Here is a 19,893-nt window from a genome sequence, read left to right on the forward strand (position 1 = left end):
TGGTCCTGACTCGGACTCCTTATTTATTTGATGGAGCCAAGGGGAGGCCTGGTTGGGAGGGAGGCGAAAGCTGGAGAACCCCGAGTTCCCCTCTCCGAGCGGAGCCGGAGGGGATGCTGCGCACCCCGAGCCGGGTGCCGCGCGTGGCCGCCCCCCGCAACAAGTGCCGGGTGCCATGGCAACGGCGGGAATTTACCGGTCCGGGCGGCCGGAAGCGGCCCCCGCCGAGCTCTCGGCTCGAGGAGCAAAATCCTGTCCCCCTCCAGGGGGAGCAAAATGGACGAAAGACGACCCCCAGGCAGAGGCTCGGGGCGCCTTAGGGACCTAGGGCATCTCTTATCTTTCCGGGGCATGACACTGCCAGTCGGAGGTACTAGAGGGAGCCGAAGCGACCGGAGATCGGGCCAACGCTGCCCACCGGGGGGGCCTCGGCGCCGGGCGCAGCCAGCCAGCGCCGCGCAGCGCAGCGGGCTCCATTCCTGGCTGCCGCCGCTCAGCCCATTGCGCAAACCCGGCGGGTCCTATCAGCCGCCTGGGTCGCTGCTGCTGAAACCCCGGAGGCGGGATCGGACGCTCAAGGCGTCCACAGGGGACTAAAAATACCATGCACGGCTCGTTGCCTAGACCCCTGCTCGGGGCCACCAGTGTTCTGTCCCCAAAGCTGGTGACCGCCCCAGACGGGGGGGAGGGGAGGAGAGAGGCTGTTGCCCCCTCCCCCTTTTGGCTCCCGCTCCCGCTGCAGCAGCTGTTGCCAAATGAACCCCAGAATGGGGATGTGCGACCCACCCCCCATCCCCAGCCACACACCTCGCGGCCAGAAAACGGCAAGGGGGTGACGGGCGGGCAGAGGAATCTGGCGCTGGGTCCGAGGCTCTGGAAAGGCGAGAACTCACCTGCAAACAGGCAGTCCTTCTCGGATCTGGACTTCTGGATCACGACGTCGATATCCTTCTGAATTCGCTCTTGCCTTGAACACATCCCCATTAAGTAAATCCCTGGAAAAGAAGCAGCCGCTATTTTCCACCCCACCCCACCCCCTCGCACGCTTCCAGCTTTCGTAAATACTCAGTTAAAAATGAAACCTCTGGCCGAGGCAGGGGCTGAAGGCGAAGTGGTTTCGGAAGTGATCCCGGGTGAGAGAGGAGGCGGTGGTGGCGGAGGAGGAGGGGGGGGAGGTCGGCTTTGCATTCCCAGATGTGACCGCCCAGCTGCTGCTCGCCGCTGCTGGATTCCAATTTCTTCCCCTCCTGACAATGGATGGTGATGACACCGACTCTCACTTTCTCCCTCCCCCCGCCAAGACCAACGGCCGTGGGGGGGCCGAGGGTGCTGGAGACGGCCGGAGAGCGATCACCGGCCGCGCGGCGGGCGCCGGCGAGGGGCGAGCCCCGCTCCGCCTCACGCGCGCACACCCCTCGCGGCCCGCACGCCGGCCTTCCACACCCGCGCACACTCGCGCCCGCGGGCGGCGGCGGCCGTGCCGAGGCTGCTGCAGCGCCGCCGGCCGCCGACCCTCCCGCGCCCGCCGCCCAGTCACCCGGTCCCGGCCGCCCGGGCTTCGCTAGTATCCCCGCCGGCAGAGCGCAGGCTGGATTCCCCAGGCCGGTGGCCGCTCGCGCCGGGGGCTGAGTGGGAATGTCGGTAGTGAAGACTCCCTGGGGCTCCCAGCCCGCCCCCACCCCACCCCCCGCCCCCCGCCCCCCGCCTCGCGCTTCCACCACTTTTATGAATTCGACTCCACTTTCGGAAGGAATTATGAGTCATATGGAAAACCCAAACCCGAGTGGCTGGAAGGGGGGAAGAGGGGCAAAGCGAAATCGTTCAATATGGGAAATAAATAAATAAAACGAACAAATCCTTCCTTGTTGTCACATCAGGCAAGATGGAAAAAGCCTTGAAATGACTCCAGACGTACACCCTCCCGTGCCTACACTGCCAGTCTTTTTTTCTCCCAGATAGAAGTAGTTCAGCCCTTCTGGAGCGCCCTTTAGGAAACACATCCCCTTTTGAGAGACTTCTTCCACTTGCAGAGACTCACCCGTTCTGCTCTGCTCGGTCTTTCCGTCCATGAAAAATTGGCAGAATCAACTGGCACGTGCCAGGGTCTCCGTCAAGGATGGATATCTGTTTGGCTTGTTTAAAATGCCACCCTTTTGCCAGTCAGTCAAGAGAAAGCTGCTACAATCCTGTTGTCTTGCTTAGAACTGAGATAGTGCTCTGAGCCTCACTTTCTGTTCTGCCTAAGGACAACTTGGGCCGAGGTAGCTGCCCTGCCTCTGTACTGCCATGTGCCCTAGGACAGGCTTGTTAATCTTTTCTCCATTGGGACGGCTTCCCTGAGCAGTGCATGTCTCGCCTGGTTCCGCATCCCCAGTGCCTGGTGCAGTGCCTGGAATATAACCGGGAGGCGAAAATGCTTACTGTCTGAATGCATAAATGGGTGGTACCTTCAGCCTCTTTGTGGATACTCCAGCTTCAGTGCGCTTCCTTATCACTATGAGTACCCAAGAGTTGTCAAACTGGCTCAGACCCCTAATCAGTTCAGTTCTGATGCTGACAGTGACTATGTATTCTTTAGGAGAATTAGGAATGGGTGGTCCCTTATGGAGTCTTTAGATTCTAGAGAGAAAAGCATCCAGAGATCATATGCCCCAACTCCTCTGTCTTGCAGAAAGAAAACACAAAATGATTTGTTGTACAGCCTGGAATACATCACATTCGTTGTGAATTATAAGAGGAAACATTCATCTGCATTACTTGGACTACTGCAGTCTTCAATAGTCAAAGCTCATCTCCTGCTCACCCCTCCTGAAATGCTTCTTGACTAGGGCAGGACAGGTTCAAGTCTTTCCTGGGCATGTTGCTTTGTGCAGGCCCCTTGGCTACCAAAAGCACTTTCTTCACTTTCTCCTAACACTGGGTATCATGCACACTTCCTCCTGCCATCCTGTCCTCTAAATTCCCGAAAAACTTAAAATCTATGAGCTCACAAGAATTAATTTTATAGTTGTCTATCCCCAAGCTTGTGTTCCCAAAGTAGTGCCCTTTCCACAAACAAACTTGAAATCGTTTTAAAAGCATGGAATGTTTCGCCCTGGATCACCTCCTGGTTTACTACTCACTCCATAAAATAGGCCTTCTTGTGATTTGCCCTACTTTTTTTTTTTTTCAGGCTTTACAGGCTGTCGTGTTTTGGTTAAACGAAGCTAACCTCACTCTGTTCATGCCCTGAAGGTGCAGTATATTTAAATATTTTTAAATTTTAAGAGATAAGGAAAAAATTAGAAACTTTACTATCTGGTATGCATTTCTACAAGGTAAGTTTCTCTAATAAAAACTACCAAGCCATCAGTATTGCTAAGCTAGATCTTTATGACATGGTGCTTTCAAACTCAGCTCACAAGCCAGTGTCCCGCTTACCCCACCTCATCTCAGACTCTTATTATTAAACATTAAACATTTAGATTATTTGTGGTCTTATTAAAAACTAGATTCACCTTTGAGATGAGGAGGTTATATCCCTGCCTTAAACACTGTGTGCACACAAACACACACACACATGCCTTCAGGAACATGGTAAACAGTAGGCCCTCAATCACTATGCTTTAAAAAGAAATCATTTTTTCACAATGAGAGACAATTTCTGTGATATGCTATAGTAATTGGACATAATAATCTATGTGTTAGATGATAGAGTCTAGCCAAAAATGTTCCATTGGTTTATAAAAATGATCCCAAGCCAACCAATAGAATTTACTAGAAAAAAAAATGTAAATTCCTCACCTATGCTAAAATATTCAACTGCAGAAGTGTAACATAATGGAAATGTGGCAGCAAGTTCAACGGTGTGATGTAGATATTAACAACTCACACTTATTCAGTACTTAGTAGCCCACCCTGATACTGCTCTAAAAGTTTTACTTATGTTAACATTTAATTCACAATAACCCTATAGGGACGCTATACTGTTATTCTTCATATTTTAGAAAAGAGGAGACTGAGGCACAAAAAGGTTCATTAGCTAAAGTGGGACCTGATGGGCAATGAACCTTTTCCTCTCTCCAAATCTTTCAGCAGTTGAACTGAACTTTTAGGAAAATAAACGTTCAGAAGTCTCACTGCTGAGTAAACTGGCCCCCTAATGGCAGCAGGCCAGGAGTTAGGCCAACAAGAAGTCTTATAATGGATTCTGAGGGAGGCCTGGAGCCTATGGATTCTCAAAATAGCCTCTTCTAGTGGCAGTTATATTTCTCTTTCCTGCAATGAACTTCCTTTCCCAAATGAATCCCAGCCCTCAGTAAAGTCTAAAGTAAAAGCGTGAGCTCTGCTATTCCATGGGGATTAAGAAAAGAGTTTGGGGGCAGGATTGGCAAAGACAACAGTCCCCTTTCCCAAATGATGTTATCAGTAGCAAATACCCATGGGAATGCCCAGCAGACTTGGTCAACCATGGAAACAGCACTGTGATAACTTGCCTTTATGGTAGAATCAGAGTCAAAAGGGAAGAGGTTGAGTCTGAGGAGTTGCTATGGAAAGAGGTCACCGAGGACCTTAAGCTAGAGTGAGGAAGTGAGATTTTATCTGAGAGAAATGGGAAGCTACTGGAAGGAAGGCAATCTCAAAGCTCTTGCCAATTTTTAGATTTATATAGCTTCTTCTTGCAATTGTTCTATAATGGAAACAAATCCATACAATTCAAAATCCTGCTAGCTAGCCCCAGCTGGCCTCTTCTAAAACAAGTGGATTTGGACGCTTCTTTATAAAGCAGCTGGTAGTTTTGCTTTGAGAGAAACTAATCATGCTATCTTAACTTCATCATATTGATCTAACAATCAAAGTAGGGGCAAACCAAATTTGACCTTGAAATTGGAGAATTTTAGGTGGTATGATATGAAATTCACCTGAATTTGATCTTTACCACACTCCCTAACCTAAGGTCAAATAGAGCAGCACAGTGGTCATGTGGAGGGTTTATGGTCCTTCCTCACAATCCTAGTGAATTTAACAAATACTGAAGCTATAGCATGAAACCTGCACTGCTCTTTCTAGTTCCAAGGGCCTCTTTAACTTAGTCCCAAATGTCTCTCATTAAACTTTGATTCCCGTTTCTACTATAGATGCATCCACAGCCCTAGTTAGATTAGATTCATCACCATCCCATGAAAACTCATCCTTCTCAGCTTCCACTCAATCTTTATCTTAATTCTTTGATGTTTGGTAGCTAAGTTATGTCCTACTTTTTCGTGACCCCATAGACTATATTCCACCAGCTCCTCTGTCCATAGGATTTCCTAGGCAAGAATACTGGAGTGGGTTGCCATTTCCTTCTCCAGGGGTATCTTCCTGGCCCAGGGATCAAACCTGTGTCTCCTGCATTGGCAAGCGGATTCTTTACAGCCGAGCCACCAGGGATACCCTGTCTTAATTCTACTTTCTTTAAATGCCTCTTCTTTGTTTATTTTTTAAACTGCATAAATACTGCATGAACATATTCTCAGTGCAAACCATTTAAGACGTATTAAGTCTGAAAATTCGTATCTATCATAACTTGTAACTCTACTCATTCCAAAGGTAACTGGCATTAATAGTTGTAAAATAATCCTCCCATTCTTGCATTCATCTAGCCACACACAAATGTACGTCTATTCATAGATTTATACATGTATATTCTAATTTAAAAGAACCACACAATACACATTGTTTTGCAACTTGATTCTTCCACTGTCTTAGAGAACTTAGTGCAAAGAGGTCCAGCGCATTTTTTTTGGCTACTGCAGAGAATTTTATCAAATGGATGCACTGTAATATATTTTAACCATGCCTCTGCAGTCATGATGGGCTTTTCAAAATGTTCTGTGATTAAAATAATTTGCAATAAAGGCACATCTTTATGCAAATTTTCCAGTCTCTTTGGGATAGATTGTTAGAAGTGGATTGATTGAATCATAGGGAACTGGCGTTTTATTTGGTAGGTACAAGCAAATTGCTCTTAAACTATCTTGTTTTATACTCTGCCAACTCTTTTTGCAAATACCTAATTCTCTGCAACATTTCCAACAATAGGCACTATCAATCTTTAAATCTTCTTCTAATTGGTTGGATGAAAAATATTCACCTTGTTTTTATTTGTATTTCCCTGATTATTAGTGAGGTTGGGCATTTTTTCAAATGCTTATTGGCAATTTATAGTCTTTTGAGTATATAAGTATAACCGAGTATGATTGCCTGTTGTAGTCTTTCTCTATTTTCCTATTGTTTTTTCTGGATTTTTATTTGTTTTTCCTAGGAGTTTTTATGTCTTGTGGACAGCAATACCTTTTATTTTATAGACACTCTTTAGTTAGTAATTTTAGGTCTTTATTTATTAAAAATAATACAAATTTAAGCTAACTCCTTCAGACCACATACTCTTTTCTTCAAAAAGATCTGTTCTGATTTCTCCAACTCACTAATATTTCCTCTTCTTTAACTCCCCATTTCTAGATTGTAAGTTCCTTGAAGGCAGGAACTAGTTTTACTCAATTCAGTAACCACTGCAGAGCTTACAAAAGAGACTGTTTAAATTTAATACACAGTAATTTAATGGATAATTATTGGATTGACTTGAAGCTTTAATTATTGTCTTTTATTGCTTTGCTTTAAATTCTTTGAAATTTAGATTGCCCCTGTTACGCTGTTTCTGTTGCCCATAAATAGCTCCTGGCACAGTGCTGAGTGTATTGAAGCTGCTCAGTACAGATGTATTGATTACTTGATTTCACTTTGTTATGACCTTCAACATTTCATGCTTTCTTCTGAAAAAGAGAAGCATTTCCTCAAAAGGATCCCATGGGATATTAACTTTATATTATATAATGAGATTTCCCCCCAAGATGGCTCCAGATTCCAGTAAATTTGAGGGAAAGTGGATTACATAAAGTTAATTAGGTTTTTCTCTAATTAATGTTGAGTCTGTAATACACCTAACTAAGAGGAATACGTGGCATTTCCAAATAGTTTTAGATGAATGAACATTTGGGATTTGTGTTTGTTTGTTGGCAGTGAACCGGGTTATGTGTAATTACAATATTTTCTTAATTCAACTAAAAACTTCCCTTATATTTTCTTTCTCTTTGTGATATCAACTGTGGAACAACTTTAACACTCATCCCACTGGGCTTTAGAGTAAAACAGGATCAAATCCTGGCTCTCTAACTTACTAGAATTGGAAACTTGGGCAATATATGCAATCTCGATTAGTATTCTTATCTGAAAGATGGGGAGAACATGGCCCATAGCCATTAACAGTTGAAGAGGTTTAAATGAGATAAGCCTATGTAAAGAGAACTATTGTGCTGTGCTCAGTTATGTCCTACTTTCTGCGACCCATGGACTGTAGCCTGCCAGGCTCCTCTGTCCATGGAATTCTCCAGGCAATAATACTGGAGTAGGTTGCCATTCCCTGCTTCAGGGAATCTTCTTGGCCCAGGGATCAAATCTGCATCTCTTGCATTAGCAGGTGGATTTTTTTTTTTTTTTTACCATTGTGCCACCTGGGAAACACAAAGAGAAATAGGAGTAGCTTAGTAAAAATTAACTGTTATTAAAGAGCTGTTTCTAAGAACTTCTATTCCTCACTCCTATCTACAGTTGATTAGTTTCTTCTTGGCTTCCCCAATTTACCTGCTAGTTATCTGTCATATTGTCTGGATGTATTTGTTGTAAGTGGTAAGTCCCTGCATAGGGACTTCCTCTTCTTCTTATTTGTAGTCCTTGCCCATGTGCTCCATGCCATCTGGAAACCCACACAGATTCTAGGCAGAGGAAGGAACTGGAAGAACATGAAAGGAGCGCCTCACTGAAGGTCCAGCTTTTATAAGCCAGTCTTAACCTCCTCCAGCTCACATCCAGGGTTACTATATTTGTTGGGAAACGTTCGGTTGTATCACAGAACTCTCACTCAAACCAGCAAAAGCAAGACTTAATATGCGGGCTCAGACAACTGAGAAGTGCATTTAGGTGGTGTAGCAGACCAAAGCAAGAGCTGGCAGACCTAGCAGCTCAGGGAATTGAACTGGAGCTTCAATTCAACCCATTTTCTCTCTCTTCTCATTTCCATTTCTGCTTGGCATTTTCATGTTTCCAAATATCAGGGAAAATGGCCCTCTGGTAATCTCAGTCCTACAACATTCCAGCTTATTAAGCCTGGGTAGAGGTGAAAAATGGCTTCTTTTCCCCAAAACTCTACATGAATCCCAGGGTAAAGATAATATAATTAACCGCTTTGGGTCAAAGGTCTATCTTTTAGATAATCGCTGCTGTCAAGTAGATGAAGTATTCTGATTTGTTAAACCCAGGTCTGTTACTCATTCCACATTTAGGGGCAGATGTGGGAAAAAATGAAGGCAATATCTCTTACTGGTCTCATTTACTACACCAGTTTACTGCATTTCTCTAGACTAGATCTGGGATGGTCACTAATATTTTTGGAGATAAAATATCTCAAAGATATTTTGTTCTTCGCAGTTTGGATTTCTTCTCATCTTATTTTTACAGTGAAATACTGAAAATGCTCGCAGACTGTGCTTCACGCTGGTGCTGCTCCATTGCACTTACCACACATACTGTTTGTCTTCCTTTCTTACAAGGCTAAGCAAATGTGCCCTGATTCTGAGTAATTTGCTCTGTTCAACAGAATTTCTCTTACACTTAAGCTAATGTGTGAAATAAAGAAAACACTCAATAAATACTCATGAAAAGAAGAAAGGAGAGTACCCTTCCACAGTGTGAAATAGAAACACAGACATCAGGCATGTAACTCAGATGAGCTGAGGGGTGGGGGACAGGTATCAGTGATGCTGAGTGTTGAAAGCAGAGTAGGAGTAAAGAAAGTGAAGAACATTCTAGGCTGTGGGAAGGTCTGGAGTCAGTGGGGTGCCGGAACTGGCTCCTGTAAGCTTGCAAGAACAATTGTGTGTACCTCCTCCTCACTCTACATTCAGTGATTTCACACTGGTAGCTTAAAATCAGCTGAAATAGGGATATTTACCACAACACTCAGAATCACTGCAAAGCAGGCACTCAACTTTCTTCTCCAGAGAGCTGACAGTGAAACATTTACTATGCCACTGCATGAAGCATGAGGAGGACGGAAGATTACTACAGATGAAGCTAGAAAGCTACTCACAAGTCAGATTATGAAGGAACTTATGTGTGAAGCACAGGCATCTGAATTTCTTAGCCACTGAAAGATTTGGAAAGGGGAAACACATGACATGACTTGCTCAATATCTGCTGGCTGGAGCTCTTCAACAATAGCTTTGTACGGCAAACTTGGCAGGAGGTGACGTAAATAGTCACACTATGTTAAATGCTTGCAGTTCTAGGGAAGCTATTGCCTGTCCCAGCAAATCAATCTTAACCAACAGCTTAGCCTAGAGCTATGCCAGGCTCAACCTAAGCGTGATTTCATCAAGACCAAGCATAGCCACAAGAGCAGCACTGCTTCAAGTCAGTGCCAGTAGCTCATACATCCCATATAATACAAGTCTATTTCCTCCTGCCACCTGGCACGCCAGCTCCCGAAATGTTGACATTAGCAAACTTCCAACTGAAAGTTTGCCAACTGTTGCCATATTTTTTTTTCTTTTCCGTCTAGGTTATTTTAGGTGTGGTTCAGTCTAATAGCAGAAGTCTAACCTTAAATGGGCTTTCACATTGTTTCAAATTTATGAATATGTATAGAAAAAAAAGCTTATTTAAGAGAGGAAGAGATTGAGAGAGAGAGGAAGGGAAGGAAGGAGGGGAGGGAGGGAGGACAGGAAGATGGCAGGAAGAAAGGAAGAAAAAGTAGTAGATCTTTCCAGGACTGTTGAGATGAAAACACAGAGCTGAAGCAGCGGCAGCACATGTGATTTGAAACAAGCAGCTATCTTGGAGCACTCTTTTCAGAGTCACTTTGTTGGTTTTTATATAGTGCTTTGCTTTTATGAAAGCAAGAGGACAGGTTCTTGAAAACTCAGTGGACCGGTTCTTGAAAATTTCTTACTTGACTTCATAGCAGTCCAAGAGCCTTCCTCCCTTTCCCTTAGTTTCTGATCCCTAAAAGCAGTTTCAGGGTCTTAGTTCCTGAATCTGACTTTTTCCTTTCTTGGGGTCTCTGGGCTTTCTACTGCCCTGTTTAGGGACTATTTTGTGTGTAAAATGATTGTTCTACTTGTGTAAACTTCTTATAGTTTACAAGGGAAACTTAAGATAGAATCAGGAATTAGAATTAATATTGCTGTCACTAGTTACTGTCGTAGAAAAGTGGTTACAGAAGACCCTAGTGAGGACAAACTCAGTAAAAATGTGTGCTGCTTCTCTTATCTTAGGAAAGTGGGTCATCCATGAAAAGTTGTCATAGGGCAAATCTTTATAAATCAGAAATGTAAGTATCATTGACCTTAACAGTATAGAATCACTTCAAGCATTGACAAAGCAAACTTACGATGCCCAATGTTTGTACTGAAATTTAATGCAACAGATTCTATTATTACTCAGTAATTCTCCTGCCCTCCAATCTGCATGGGCAAAGTCTACTTCTAACTGTTGCTGGCAATGTGACCCTTTTTGGCCTCCAGTCAGGTATAGTGCACCTTGCTGCCTTTGGCTTTGAACTGGTCCATCAACTTGTCAGGGCCAATAGGTTGTTCACAGGTGTGAAGCAAGCAGAAGCTTGAAATGTGCTAGTGTGGTTGGACGTGCTCTCTTGCACCTGTGCCATCACCAGGGGAGAACATAACTCAAGGAATCTGTTGGTTCCCAGACAGACATGTAGGGCAGATCTGGATTCAACTTGCAACTTGGAGCCAAGTCCTGTCTGCTGCCGCTGCTGCTAAGTCGCTTCAGTCGTGTCCGACTCTGTGCGACCCCATAGACAGCAGCCCTGTCTAAAAGTGATGCTACTCCAACCTAAATGATGAACAGACACATAAATAAGAATGAACGATTGCTGTTGTAAGCCACAAAGTTTGGAGTGGATTTATTACTTTCTCAGCATTGTTGTAGTAATTGTTGACTGACGTAAAGAGTAAAACCAAAATAAATCAGCAAAAACAATGTAAACAGTCTACCAGACCATTGCTGGTATGCACTAGAAAACTATGAGTTTCTTGCAAAGACAATTTCATGTAGAAGTAACAGGGAGGCCTGGTGTGCTGCAATTCATGGGGTCTCAAAGAGTCAGACACGACTGAGTGACTGAACTGAACTGAACTGAGCTGACTGAACCAACTTTTTACCTACAAAGACACCTTCGTGCCCTCATGATGGTTCCCATTTTTTTCCGCTTTAAACAAAAAAAATTAATGGAAGGATAATTGGTTAACAAAGTTGTGTTGGTTTCCAGTGTACAACAGATGGCTCCGTTTTGTCATGTTCAACACTTGCCTTCTAGGACGAAAAGACAGTATGAAATCAAACCTTTACAAAGTAAACTTCTTTACATCTGAATGGCCAGCTCTCACAATGTGCTTGAAAATAACATTAAAATGTTAAACGTATTTGTCTCTGAATATTGGTATTATGAATGCTTTAATTTTTTATCCATCCTTATTCAAAAATTTATAATAGTTATTCAGATTATTGGCATGATTTTCAAATGTTTTCATTTATTTTAAACAAATTTACCTTGATTTTCAAATTATAGATTTAGTTAGTTCAGAACTAACAATAACAAAAAGATAGAAAGTGAACACTGTGGCTCTTCCATAACTGAGGTGTTTATTTTACTTTTGCTCTATTTTTCTCAACTCTAAATAAAAGAGAGGACTTCTTTTTTAAATGAACGTCTTCAGTAAAATCTTACTTCTAGGGGCCATTTAGATATTGCTTATCTGACATTGGTGGTAGGCTCTGTAGTAGGGATATGTCTTACTGAAACTGAGCAGGACCCTTTGGGGCCTTAACAGGGACCAACTCCCCCCATATCACCCATCTTTCATTTATAGAAATGTTTTAGCCTCCTAAGCCTTCCCTGAGTTCTATAGAGCAAGCTTAATTAGAAAAGTGAGAAAATGCCAAAATAAAGGAAAGCAGTCAAACAAGACAAAATAATAATAGTTCAGTCATAAACCAAAGTCAAGAATCTTTAGTTCCTCCTCAGGGGCTATAAATAAAATCCTGAACCGTATCTTTGCATTGTTTTGCAGATATAAAAGCCTGCATCAGGTGGAAGAAGTTAACTGCTGACCTCCGGTATATAGACTCCAGACTGGTTGGAACTGGAAAGTTGATGTTGATTCCCAAAATACCACCTGGCAACCTCACCACCAACCAATCAGAAGAATGTCTACAGGTTGATCAGGTACCCTGCCACCCTCTCCCTCTTTTTTCCTTTTCTGAAACCCTTCTCTGAAATTCATCAAGGAGTTCTGGTCTTTTGAGCAAGAGTTGCCCGTTCTCCCTGCTTGGCCCTACGATAAACATTGGGCTTTCCTTCACCATAACCTAGCATCAATAAATTGGCTTTGCTGTGAGTCAGGTGATGAGACCTGTATTTGGTTTGATAACGTTACCAGGTCTCAGGAACAAGGACTTTCTCATCCATATAAAATTCATCCATCCCCTTGCATCCAATGGCATTTTAGGGATGTCATTTTCACCCCCGAGGACACTAATAGGGGTCACTTGCGATCCTCCAGCACAATGTTCCAGAGAAAGAATCTGCAAAAGGTCACAGAGGAGAAGTTCAGCTAGCATCACCCCTGTGGTGAGGCAGCACATTCTGCTTACACAAGTGCAGGCTGGTCAGCTCACTTAGGTCCAGCTCCTTGGACCCCCAATTACACCTGTGGCTGCAGGTCTTCGTTGCTTGTTGCAACTTTTTTCCTTCCTGTTAGGGTGACGCTTACTCCTTGGAAGAAAAGTTATGACCAACCTAGATAGTATATTCAAAAGCAGAGACATTACTTTGCCGACTAAGGTCCGTCTAGTCAAGGCTATGGTTTTTCCTGTGGTCATGTATGGATGTGAGAGTTGGACTGTGAAGAAGGCTGAGTGCCAAAGAATTGATGCTTTTGAACTGTGGTGTTGGAAAAGACTCTTGAGAGTCCCTTGGACTGCAAGGAGATCCAACCAGTCCATTCTGAAGGAGGTCAGCCCTGGGATTTCTTTGGAAGGAATGATGCTAAAGCTGAAACTCCAGTACTTTGACCACCTCATGCGAAGAGTTGACTCATTGGGAAAGACTTTGATGCTGGGAGGGATTGGGGGCAGGAGGAGAAGGGGATGACAGAGGATGAGATGGCTGGATGGCATCACTGACTCGATGGATGTGAGTCTGAGTGAACTCCAGGAGTCGTTGATAGACGGGGAGGCCTGGCGTGCTGCGATTCATGGGGTCGCAAAGAGTGGGACACGACTGAGTGACTGAACTGAACTGAAAGGGTGCCCTCTCTCCAGGTCTTACTTCTTCCCAAGTTCATTATCCTCCCTTCTCTCTCTTCTAATTTGAACCTGAAATATTTTTATTTTTTTTCATTTTGGTTTAAGGAGAAGGTAGGAGAAAATTCTTCTCTGCCTCTAAATACGTTGGTAAGTCTAGAACCCTCTATATTTCCTTAAGGCTTAGAACCTTAGAAACCAAAGCCTGAAAAACATTTTCCTCTGCTTTGCCTTTTCACATCCCTCTCTAGAGATAGTGGGCACACAGAGGTCTGAAAAGTAAGTGAAATAGAGAGAAAAAAAGTAAAAGTAATAGTGCAAGAGAGAGGTAGATAGAGCTATATCTCTGTATTTAATAAATTAATGGGTCTGTTATACTCTCATAATTATTATTTTTCTGTACTAGTTTTTAAAAACAGAATATTGCTTTCTTCTAGAAAAATCTAAATTGATTTTTTTTGGCTTTTTAAATATTTTAATTGGAGGATATTTATAATATTGTTATGGTTTGTGCCATACATCAATATGAATCAGCCATAGGTATACATGTGTTCCCTCCATCCTAAATCCCTCCTTCCACCTCCCTCCCCACTCTATCCCTCCAGGTTTTCCCAGAACAACAGCTTTGGGTGCCCTGCTTCATACATCAAACTCACACATAATAAATTATTGCAATTGTGTCAGACACTCTGCAAGAAAGAATGTGACATATTTTTATGAGGTCCCAGCCATTATCCAATCAGAAATTCTTAGCAGATAGGTTTTAATATAAGATGCAACTATGTTCAAACTTTTCCTACATAGTTACATACTTTTTCTTACATATTTCCTCACACTTCACACATTTCCCTTTCTCAGCACCAATTTTTAAGAAATAATCATTTTTCCCCAGAATATTATTTGCCTTTTGTGGGCTACTTCATATACCATTTGAAAGCGTGATCAAAACAGTTATATTCTGAATACTTTTATTTGGGCTTGTTTGTTTGCTGAAGAGAAGTTAACAGTACATCTCCAAGAGTACAATAACTACAAAAGAAAACATTCTCCTAGTTGAGTTTATATGGAGTTCTCCATCTAAGCATAAAATATTTTATAAAGAAATGTGCTAACTGAATACAAGCCATACAATCAATACAGTTAATCAGGATCACTTAGTACAGCTCTTTTGTTTCTGGCTGAGGTGAATAGAACGAATTTTGAAAGAGACAGTCTCTACAATTAAACAACCAAAAGAGAAGTACTTGTGTCACACAAACATATATACGCATGAGCAGGGACTAGAGACCAAGAATCAAACTGAAAGAGAGATTCTTACACTTGAGGTGGTGAAGTTGCAGCATTTTCTTTGTAGTGGAAGCACCTCCCACAGCAAGTGCAAAACTGCATGTGTTCAGTGAGGACACATGACGGAAGCTTTGAAGAACTCTTCATTAATTCCCGGTAAGCTTATCAGATATCCATTTACCACTGTCTTAGCAAGCAAACTTACAGTGACAGCTGTCAGTTAAATCTCTCTGTATACATCTGGTAACATCTTTAACCCCAGTCCATGGAATGATGGTTTATTTGGTTATAGTTTGATGATTCAAATTGGAAGATATTATTTCTCTATTGCCTGTTCTCATTGCAGATGAAGAAAAGTCTGCAATAACCTAGTTGTCTCTCATTGCAGGTTATCTGCTTTTCCTCCCTGTTACATTCCAGAGAATCTTTAGTATCTTGCAATTTCACTGTGGTATATGTTCAGTCACTCAGTCATGTCCAACTCTTTGCAACCCCATGAACTGCAGCACACCAGGCTTCCCTGTCCATCACCAACTCCCAGAGCCTACTCAAACTCATGTCCATCACATCAGTGATGCCATCCAACCATCTCATCCTCTGTCATCCCTTTCTCCTCCTGCCTTCAATCTTTCCCAGCATCAGGGTCTTTTTCAATGCGTTGGTTCTTCGCATCAGGTGGCCAAAGTATTGGAGTTTCAGCTTCAGCATCAGTCCTTCCAGTGAATTTTCAGGACTGATTTCCTTTAGGATGGACTGGTTTTATCTCCTTGCAGTGGTATATGTAGCTATGTGTTTATTTTTATGACGTTTGCTCAGAGCTTGAGTACTACCTGTATCTAAAAAGCCTAGGTGTGAAAATGTTACCCTAAAGTATCTCTCTGATTTTAACTTAAAGATCTTTTGTTTGAAAACAAAAGATTTCAACTTGTTTGAAATTAAATAAATGAAAAACACAGTAGCACTCATAATACCCACATGCACTTTACCCTAATGTTAATATTTTTTAGAAAATTTGTATTATCATCTCTCAATAGGTATTCCAACTTTCAATCCTTAGACCTGGGTCTTACAGAAACCTGCAGTGTGTTGCTTGGCTCTGTGCCTGGTGGAGACATCGAATTTTTTTCTATTAGTCTGGTTCAGCTATGTATTTTAAAAATATCTTCTATCATATTTTATCTTTATTTCTGTATGTTTGGAATAGGAGTGTGTTCTTCCACGTTAATACAACCTTGAACATAAACGTCTCAATGTAAATGAAGAGCTACATTGCAGGAATTTTAGAAAAGGGGTCAAAAATAGTATTATTTTCCTTTCTGCTTGCTTTGTTAATATTTTACTTTATTTCTGAGAGGAGAGTCTACAATCTAAAAATAGCAGAAAGGAAGAGAGATATGAGACTTTTTTCTTCGCTTACTAGCCACATACCATTGGGAAAGAATGTTTATATATATACAAGTATATATGTATGTATATATATATAAAGGGCATCTATCTATGTGTGTGTGTATATATGTTTTTATGTATACATAAACATCCATATTCTGTATTAGTGTTTTAAGTTTGCTAAAACAAACACCAGAGACTGGGCAACTTAAACAACAGAACTTACTTTCTCACAGTTCTAGAGGCTAGAAGTCCAAGATCAAGGTGTCGGCAGGTTTGATTTCACTCAGAGGCCGCTCTCCTTGACTTGTAGATGGCTATCTTCTCCCTTTGTCCTCACAGGCTCTTCTTTCTGTGTGTATGCACGCAAGTGTTCAACTTTCTTCTTCAAATAGGAACATCAGCCCTACTTCTCTAGGTACCACCGATATGACCTCATTTTCCTTAATTGCATCTTTAAAGTCCGTCTGTCCAAATAGTCACATTCTGAAGTTCTGGGGATCAGGAATTCAACACATGACCAGGATAGGGGCATAACTCAGCCTGTGACATATCCCATGTATCAGTGGTCCCCAACCTTTTTGGCACCAGGAACTGGCTTCATGGAAGACAATATTTCCATGGATCCAGGTGATGGGTGGTGGTGGTGGTGGTTTCAGGATGATTCTCATTAAGAGCCGCTGCGCAACCTAGATCTCTCACATGTACATTTCACAGTAGAGTATTCACCCCTGTGAGAATCTAATGCCACCACTGATCTGACAGGTGGCAGAGCTTAGGCTATAATGCCAGTGATGGAGAACCCCTGTAAAAACAATGAAGCTTGGCTTGACCACCTGCAGCTCACCTCCTGCTGGCCAGCCCAGTCCCTAATAGGCCTATCATTCTATAGTCCCTATTAGTCCCTGATAGTCCTTAATAGGTCCCAGCCTGGAGGTCAGGGACCCCTACCATATATATGATTATATAAATATAATCTCTTTATTAGCTTCATCACTCTAGTGATAATGGAAGGAAAAGCTTCAGGTGACTATCCCTTTTGTATGAATAAGAATTCTGTCTGCCCTTAACATAAGAATGAAGTAGAGAGAAATCCATTTAGGGAGCAATATGAAAAAATTCTAAGATTTCAGTATGATGCCATCATTTTTTCCAGGGGTCAAATGTTAGCATATGTGGCATGCCATAATGAGACAGAATTTTTCAAAGCCATATTTCAAAGCCAATTGTACTGGCTCACCATCTCATACTGCCAGCATTCATCTAGCACTCAGTTGGAGAACTGAGCTAAAAATCAGGCTTTTCTATATCAGCAGAGTAGCACAGAATCTGACCTTAATCCTGAATTTCTACTCTATAATACCTTGCTTCCAAACTGAGCCATACACTCAATTTTTTCTTGTTAGAAGATCAGATTGATATTTTTTTAAACAATAATAAGACAAGAGTAGCAATCTTGGAAAAATAATAACTGGCAAGGCAAAGAAAAACCATTCATTCATTCAGCCATTTATGAACAAACTTGTTTGCTTCATTATTAACACAGCCTCTTGAAGGTTAAGTAGATATTCTTTTGTAAATATCTTTCAGTCATTCATAAGTATGTGTAGTTTACCTTTTTCAGTAAACTATAAATTCTCAGAGGAAAGACCTGTAATTTCTTTCTTTTGACTTCCTTTTAGCAACTGGTAATCATGAACATATCAATAACCTCAGATATGCAGCTGACGCCACCCTTATGGAAGAAAGTGAAGAGGAACTAAAAAGCCTCTTGATGAAAGTGAAAGAGGAGAGTGAAAAAGTTGGCTTAAAGCTCAACATTCAGAAAATGAAGATCATGGCATCTGGTCCCATCACTTCATGGTGAATAGATGGGGAAACAGTGGAAACAGTGTCAGACTTTATTTTTTTGGGCTCCAAAATCACTGTAGATGGTGACTGCAGCCATGAAATTAAAAGACGCTTATTCCTTGGAAGAAAAGTTATGACCAACCTAGACAGCATATTCAAAAGCAGAGACATTACTTTGCCAACAAAGGTCCGTCTAGTCAAGGCTGTGGTTTTTCCTCTGGTCATGTATGGATGTGAGAGTTGGACTGTTAAGAAAGCTGAGTGCCGAAGAATTGATGCTTTTGAACTGCGGTGTTGGAGAAGACTCTTGAGAGTCCCTTGGACTGCAAGGAGATCCAACCAGTCCATTCTGAAGGAGATCAGCCCTGGGTGTTCTTTAGAGGGCATGATGCTAAAGCTGAAGCTCCAGTACTTTGGCCACCTCATGAGAAGAGTTGACTCATTGGAAAAGACTCTGATGCTCGGAGGGATTGAGGGCAGGAGGAAGAGGGGACGACAGAGGATGAGATGGCTGGATGGCATCACTGACTCGATGGACATGAGTCTGAGTGAACTCTGGGAGTTGGTGATGGACAGGGAGGCCTGGAGTGCTGCCATCCATGGGGTCGCAAAGAGTCGGACGCGACTGAGCAACTGAACTGAACTGAATCATGAACGACTAATTGAATGTTTATAACAACTATCACAGATTAATAAGTCTTTCAGTGAATATTTTCCATCATTTCCTAATTTCCAAGCCCTGTGCTATGCTCTCGGGAATGCAGAGATTAATGCATCCCCTACCATACAGCAGATCTCTTGGAGAGAGACATGAAAAATAAGTGTTGTAAATGCTGAAGACGTTGTACTAGAAATCTCAAAAGGAAACAGCTGCTGTAGAGGCAAAGTGATCCCACTCAGACTCATGTTGCCTAGATTTGAACTCTGGTCTCACCACTTACTTCTTTTATGAGTTTAGGCAAATTTCATTAGTTCTTCAGACAAGTTTCATCATCCTAAATAGGGATAAATACTCTTATCTCATAAGAGTATGAGAAGGATTAAAAGCAATTACACATTGATTAAATTTCCTTAGTGCCTCACACTGGTAATGTTATTGTTTGCTCAACAATCAAGTGGGAAAAGGTGATATATCTTCAAGGAAAATTTCCTGTAAGTGGTCTGCACAGAGGTCTGGGAAGATCCCAAACCCAGCACTACTAATGGTAAAGAATAAAATTAATTTACACAAAATATTCTTTAAAATCTTTCTAAATATCAAGAAATTTCATAATCATTGTCAACAACTTGAGAAAGATTGTTAGAATTATATGCAGCTGATAAGGGGGTCATTTTTAAACCTACAAATTATTAAGGAAATGGTGAAGAACCCAACATACAGATGAAAGGTAGATGACATGGGTAAGTACATCTATCCCTCACTTTTCTGAAGTTCGCTTTCTGTCACTTCACTTTACAAAAGATTTATATTAGCACCTGCTTTCTCACCAACTGAAAGAAGTCTAAAGAAAATTTTTGCTTTTATAAAATAAAGGTGAAAAAAATAACATTCAGCATTTGTTTTGCTGGGAACTGTCTTAAAGGCATTACCCACCCCCAGCATCGTCAAACACCTTCCTGGGAACCGTACTCAGCAACTCAGGATCAAGGCACCAATAGCTTCAAACTGTGTCTGTGAGCATCTGTGCTTTATCTTGATTTATGTTGTGTGTCCATTAGCAAGGCGTGACCTAAGGTAATTGATTTTCCGCAGGCCATTTTGGCTTAGGAAATGTTTCACAGGAACATTTTACTTTTTGAAAGCCGGGGAAACCTATATACATAGAAAGAGAAAAGCAACAGAGAAAGAGAGGCAAATTGCCAATTGTGGAAAGATGCCCAATCACGATAATTCAAGGCATTCAAATCCAAATAGCATTGATCACCATTTTTCAACCAATAAATTGGCAAAACATATTTTGTAAT

At 42.0% G+C, this 19,893-nt stretch overlaps 1 protein-coding gene and 1 long non-coding RNA gene across 4 annotated transcripts in view; one reads left to right on the forward strand and one right to left on the reverse strand.

The window, feature by feature from the left end:
• The window catches only part of PARP8 (poly(ADP-ribose) polymerase family member 8), a 192,153-nt gene extending 189,721 nt beyond the window's left edge, over nt 1-2,432 (reverse strand). Inside the window, exons 1-2 of one of the 3 annotated variants that reach the window (XM_069556386.1) lie at nt 2,039-2,432; nt 894-995 (exon numbers count right to left, since the gene is read on the reverse strand). In XM_069556386.1, coding sequence (XP_069412487.1) covers nt 894-995; nt 2,039-2,069 — 133 coding nt within the window. In that variant the 5' untranslated portion in view covers nt 2,070-2,432. Of the gene's footprint in view, nt 1-196; nt 644-893; nt 996-1,082; nt 1,935-2,038 lie in introns of those variants that run through there. The other 2 variants (XM_069556384.1, XM_069556385.1) reach the window with 2 other exon arrangements.
• On the forward strand, nt 560-19,477 carry LOC138421916 (uncharacterized). The gene is made up of 4 exons (XR_011249681.1): nt 560-1,133; nt 3,173-3,234; nt 12,171-12,325; nt 17,760-19,477. It is a non-coding gene; the product is annotated as an uncharacterized lncRNA (long non-coding RNA).
• The last annotated feature ends 416 nt before the right edge of the window (nt 19,478-19,893 follow it).

This window comes from Ovis canadensis, chromosome 16 (assembly GCF_042477335.2).
Source record: "Ovis canadensis isolate MfBH-ARS-UI-01 breed Bighorn chromosome 16, ARS-UI_OviCan_v2, whole genome shotgun sequence".
NCBI classification, from domain to species: Eukaryota; Metazoa; Chordata; class Mammalia; order Artiodactyla; family Bovidae; genus Ovis; species Ovis canadensis.